This window comes from Onychostruthus taczanowskii, unplaced genomic scaffold, assembly GCF_017590055.1.
Source record: "Onychostruthus taczanowskii isolate IOZ18803 unplaced genomic scaffold, ASM1759005v1 scaffold22, whole genome shotgun sequence".
Taxonomy (NCBI): domain Eukaryota; kingdom Metazoa; phylum Chordata; class Aves; order Passeriformes; family Passeridae; genus Onychostruthus; species Onychostruthus taczanowskii.
The window spans coordinates 1,426,430-1,431,346 of NW_024499462.1; the positions used below are offsets into that span (position 1 = coordinate 1,426,430).

Here is a 4,917-nt window from a genome sequence, read left to right on the forward strand (position 1 = left end):
GGGGGGATGCTGGGTGTGGGGGGGTCTGCCCTCGCCCTTGCGAAACCCCCTCCCGACCAATGTGGGAGCCCTCGGGGCGGGGTGGGGGCGGTTTTGGGGGCTCATGGGCACAGCCCCCCCGGGAACGCTTTGAAATCCCAGCCGGCGGGCCCCCCGCCCCGAGGGGGCGGGCAGGAGGCAGCCCCGGGGGTATAAAGGCGGCGGAGGAGCGCAGGAGCCGCTGCTCGCGGCTCGGTGCTGCTGCTCGGGGACTCTGCGGGCACGGGAGGCACCAGGATGCGGGGGCTGGTGGCGCTGCTGGCGGCGCTGAGCTGCGCGGCCCCGGCGGGGCGGGCGGCGGCTCCCGGGGGTGCCCTCAGCTCCAACGCCATCAAGGGACCCCCCCCGGGCGGGGCGGCCGAGGCCAGCGCCGCCCCCGCACCCCCTTTCGACGGCAGCAATAAGGCCCCGCCGGCCGCCACCCGACAGGTAGGAGAGAACATGGATGGAGCGGCGGGACACCGGGGATGGAGCGGCGGGCACCGGGAGTGGAGGGGGACACACACCGGGGATGGAGAGGGGACAGACACCGGGGATGGAGCGGCGGATCACCGGGAGTGGAGGGGGACACACACCGGGGGATGGAGGGGGACACACACCCGGAATAGAAGGACACACACCGGGAATAGAGGGACACACACCGGGGACCCGTCGGGGATGGAGTTGAGGGATACATTTGGGATGAAGGATGGGACGTCGGGGATGAGGACACCCACACCGCGAGATGGAGTAGGGGACACACGCGATGGAAGGGACACCGGCGATGGAAGGGATACAAGAGCGGGGATACACCGCGGATGGATGGATGGATGGAGGGGCTGCCCAGGGGATGGAGGGACACTCCGGGGATGGAGGAACACTCTGGGGATGGAGAGCAGGGGCGCACCGGGTGATGGGGACACAGACACATCGGATGGAGTGGGGATACCGGGGACGGGGGTGGAGGCGGGGAATGACACACAGGGGATGGATGGAGCGGTCGCGCCGGGGATTGGAGAGGGAACACACCGGGGATGGAGAGGAGGGGACACTCGGGGTTGGCAGCATCGGCCCCGCTGATCCCCGCGCCTCCTCTGTGTCCCCCAGCCTTTCCCGTGCGCCGAGGACGAGGACTGCGGGCCCGAGGAGTTCTGCGGAGGGGCGGCCCGCGGCGGGGGGGCCCCGCTGTGCCTCGGCTGCCGGCGGCGCCGCAAGCGCTGCCTGCGCGATGCCATGTGCTGCCCCGGCATGGCCTGCAGCAACGGTGAGGGCAGGGGACGGCTGGGGCTGGGGGCCGCGGGAGGGGCCGGGGTCCCACGCGTGGCTGACAGCCGCCCCGCTGCCCCCGCAGGTCTCTGCACGCCCCTGGAGCCGCCCCACGGAGCGGCCGAGCTGGACGAGACGGGCACGGAGGCGCTGTCCCGACGGACGCCCGCTCCCGCCTGGCTCCCCACGGCCAAAGGTGAGGCGTCCCGGCTGCTGTCACCGCGCTGTCCCGCCCGAGGCTGCCATCCTTCCCTGCTGTCCCCTGGGCACCAGTCCGGGCTGCCCCCCTGCCCTGAGATCTGTCCGTGATGCCCATCCTTCCCTTTATCCTCCGTGGGATCACACGGGATACCCATCCTGCACCTTTATTCCCCGTGGGATCACACGGGATACTCATCCTTCCCTGCTGTCCCCCGTGGGGTCACTCGGGATGTCCATCCTTCCCTGCTGTCCCCCGTGGGATCACTCGGGATGCCCACTCTCGGTATCCCGCACGGGATTAGTCCAGGACGCCCTTTCTGCTCCACCGTCCCCCATTGGGTAGCTCCGGGGTGCCTCCCTTTCCTTCTTGTCCCCTTTGGGATCACTCGGGATGCCTCTTTTCCTTCTTGTCTCCTTTGGGATCACTGGGGATGCCTCCCTTTCCCTGCTGTCCCCTTTGGGATCACTGGGGATGCCTCTCTTTCCCCCCTGTCCCCTTTGCGATCACTGGGGATGCCTCTCTTTCCCCCCTGTCCCCTTTGGGATAACCCGGGATGCCTCCCTTCCCCTCCTGTCGCCTGTGGGATCTCTCCGGGACGCCCCCCAGCCCCACTAACTCCAGAAGCCAAGCCCGGGTTGCCCACCCTGCCCCACGAGCCATGTCCCCCCGGTGTCCCCCGCCGCCCGGCTGAGCATCCCCGCGCTGTCCCCACGCAGGAGAGGAGGGCGACTTCTGCCTGCGCTCGTCGGACTGCGCGGCCGGGCTGTGCTGCGCCCGCCACTTCTGGTCCAAGATCTGCAAGCCGGTGCTGCGGGAGGGCCAGGTGTGTACCCGGCACCGGCGGAAAGGCTCGCACGGCCTGGAGATCTTCCAGCGCTGCCAGTGCGCCGAGGGGCTGGCGTGTCGCCTGCAGCGGGAGCACGGCCCCGCCGACGCGTCCCGCCTGCACACGTGCCAGCGGCACTGAGCCACGCACGGACGGACAGACGGACAGGCGGCAGACTCCGGCCCCGCCGGAGCGAAGGTTGTTTCTCAAGGGAACTTCTCCTAAGCGACTTCTTCTTGCAGTACGTTACTGTGTTGTGAATACTCGAGCTGGCACTTAGCTGTACATAACGCCGGGACTTCTAACGACTGACTGCTAATGACTGCTAATGAGTTATTTTGTGTTTCTCTGAGGGCGCTGCCTGGCGCTCTCCAAGCCGTGACTGTGACTTTGTACACACTGGGTTTTTCGTTCTGGCTCGAAGGGATGCCACCGGCTGCGTGCGAGCGAATAAACTCCTTAAATTCACCCCAGGTCCCTGCCCGGGGGAGGAGAGACGGGGGCGGGGGGTCCATCCCCAGCATCCCATGGGAATGGGATGGGTTGGCACTGCTCATCCAGCTGCTTTTTAGGAATTCCGTGGTCGCCACCGATGCCCTCTGGCCGCCAAACCGAGGAGAGGGAGCGCGGTTGGGGCAGTGGGAAGGGCAGCTGGCAGCAGAATCCCTCTCCCTGGTTTTGGGAGGGAGGAGGGAGTGAGGGATCACCGGAGGGGCTGTGCTGGACCAACCACGGGTGCTGCCGATCTCGACCGCTCACTCTTTGCTCCATGCAGAATAAAGATTTATTTTTTCCCTTCATTTTGTGGCTCTTTAGCCTTTTGGGATGGCTTGGAGGGAGGGAAAGCTGCGAGCACACATTTTTCCCTACCCCTTTAGCTGAGCCCCTGCTTCAGGTGGCTGTGGGTGGGGAGCGGGGGGCTGCTGGGCTGCAGGTGCATCCCTGCAACCTGGGGAAGGGCTTTGGGAAGCAGAATCACCTTGGAGCCTTTCCCAAAAACGCTTTGCATCCCATCCCAAACCCGGCACATCCCTGGGGGACTCCGAGGGTGCCGTGTAGGGGAGCATCCCTTAAATGCTGCCTGCTCGTGGGAGTTCGAGGCCTTTGGAGTTGGTGCTGCCTCTTTAGGGCGTTTAGTTCCCAGGAGAACACGGGATTGAGGAATACCAGCCCCACTGCAGCTCTGGCAGTGCCGGATGGTGCTGAACCAAGGCCACGGGCACAGAAAATGTAAACGAGGGAGAACAGCCCCAGGGAAAGATCATTCCAGCTTCGTTCCGGCTCTGGAATTGGCTGAAAACAGCCCAAACTCCCCCAGACTGGAGGGTAAAACACTGATGGTCCTTAAACCACCTGAACCCACCCTTTAAATCCCTCTGGAGCAGCTTTTACTGGAGTCACAACACGAGCTGGGCGTTGAAGCAGCCCCTGAAAGAGTTCCTGACTCAGAGGCTGGAGTTTAGTGCTTGAATCACCATTCCAGGCTGTGAAAATAAAATAAACAATTATTTTATAATAAATAAAACAACAATAAAAGAGTGGTTCAAAGTACTTTTTAAAATCTTGCTTAAAAGAATTTTAAAAGTTTGCACAACATACATAACAATATAATTATTTAATTATCATAATGTTATGCCCACTAAGAGTCAGTGGCACTGGGGCAATGAAGGGACCTGGCTAAGAAAAGCACCAGGAACTGTTCAGATGGGTTCAAACCTGTCATGAACAGTGTCCTATTTTATCCCTAGGACATTGAAACCACTGTCATTAGGGTCAGGGCTTTTTTCTCCAGAGAGTGAGAGGGACCAGCACAGCTTTGATACCTCTGCAGGCAGGGAAAAATACCCTTGTGGGCATTAAATGCCATTTCTTGCTCTCTTGGGTACATCTTTGTCCTCCACCCTCTTTTATTTTGTTCAGGTTGGCAATCTCAGCTCCTGTCCTTGCTTCTTGTGCCTTGACATTCTTCACTTTCCCAGCATGGAGAAGGAAAAAAAAGAGCATTTGTAGCAGCCATTCTGAGACAAGAGGAGCTCAGGTCAGAACTGGCTGCATCTGTGTCCAGTGGGCTGTGCCCAGCAGGATGGATGCTACCACAGATATCTCCAGAATCATTAATTTCATTGATGGATTCCACAAAGTGGTTTTGATGGATTTTATTCCCTCCTCTCCCCCCTCACCACACCTGCAGTCAGAATCTCTTCCCATTTCTGCCCCTTTTGGACTTTCAGGGTTTGTTCTTTAGGTAAATCCAAGAAATTGGATTTAGTAACATCCCTTAGGGGAAAAAAAAATGATAATATGATAAGAGTAAACAAAAGCTGTTCCTGAAGGGAGGGATTTCAGCCTTCCTTTGGCCCTGAGCATCATTCTGTCCCCAAAACCTGAACCCACTCGGGGTCTGCATCATCCTGGGAAGTCCAAACACTCCTCCAGCAGCTGAGGAATGGGATAAACAGCCCCTGAGCCCTGGAAATGTGGTCACAGGGAGGCAGAAGCAAAGGCTCCTCATGTTCACCTTTCCCCGGGGAAAGGTGTGTGGGTGGCAGTGGCATTCCCTGAGGAATGAGCAGGTGACATCACCAAGGTCCCTCCTGGATCCTTC

The 4,917-nt window shown here is 60.6% G+C and overlaps 1 protein-coding gene across 1 annotated transcript; it reads left to right on the forward strand.

The window, feature by feature from the left end:
- Positions 1–276: 276 nt before the first annotated feature.
- DKK1 (dickkopf WNT signaling pathway inhibitor 1) lies at positions 277–2,453 on the forward strand. Its single transcript, XM_041405066.1, has 4 exons — positions 277–468; positions 1,126–1,282; positions 1,370–1,480; positions 2,203–2,453. The coding sequence occupies exons 1-4, from the start codon at positions 277–279 to the stop codon at positions 2,451–2,453; spliced, it is 711 nt and encodes a 236-aa protein (XP_041261000.1).
- The last annotated feature ends 2,464 nt before the right edge of the window (positions 2,454–4,917 follow it).

What these genes read in the sequence shown, in the direction of transcription:
- DKK1 (XM_041405066.1), top strand. Translation starts at nt 277, where the DNA reads ATGCGGGGGCTGGTGGCGCTGCTGGCGGCGCTGAGCTGCGCGGCCCCG. An exon ending in CGCCGGCCGCCACCCGACAG is followed by an intron (nt 469 to 1,125) that starts GTAGGAGAGAAC and finishes TGTGTCCCCCAG; the next exon opens with CCTTTCCCGTGCGCCGAGGA. An exon ending in CGGCATGGCCTGCAGCAACG is followed by an intron (nt 1,283 to 1,369) that starts GTGAGGGCAGGG and finishes CTGCCCCCGCAG; the next exon opens with GTCTCTGCACGCCCCTGGAG.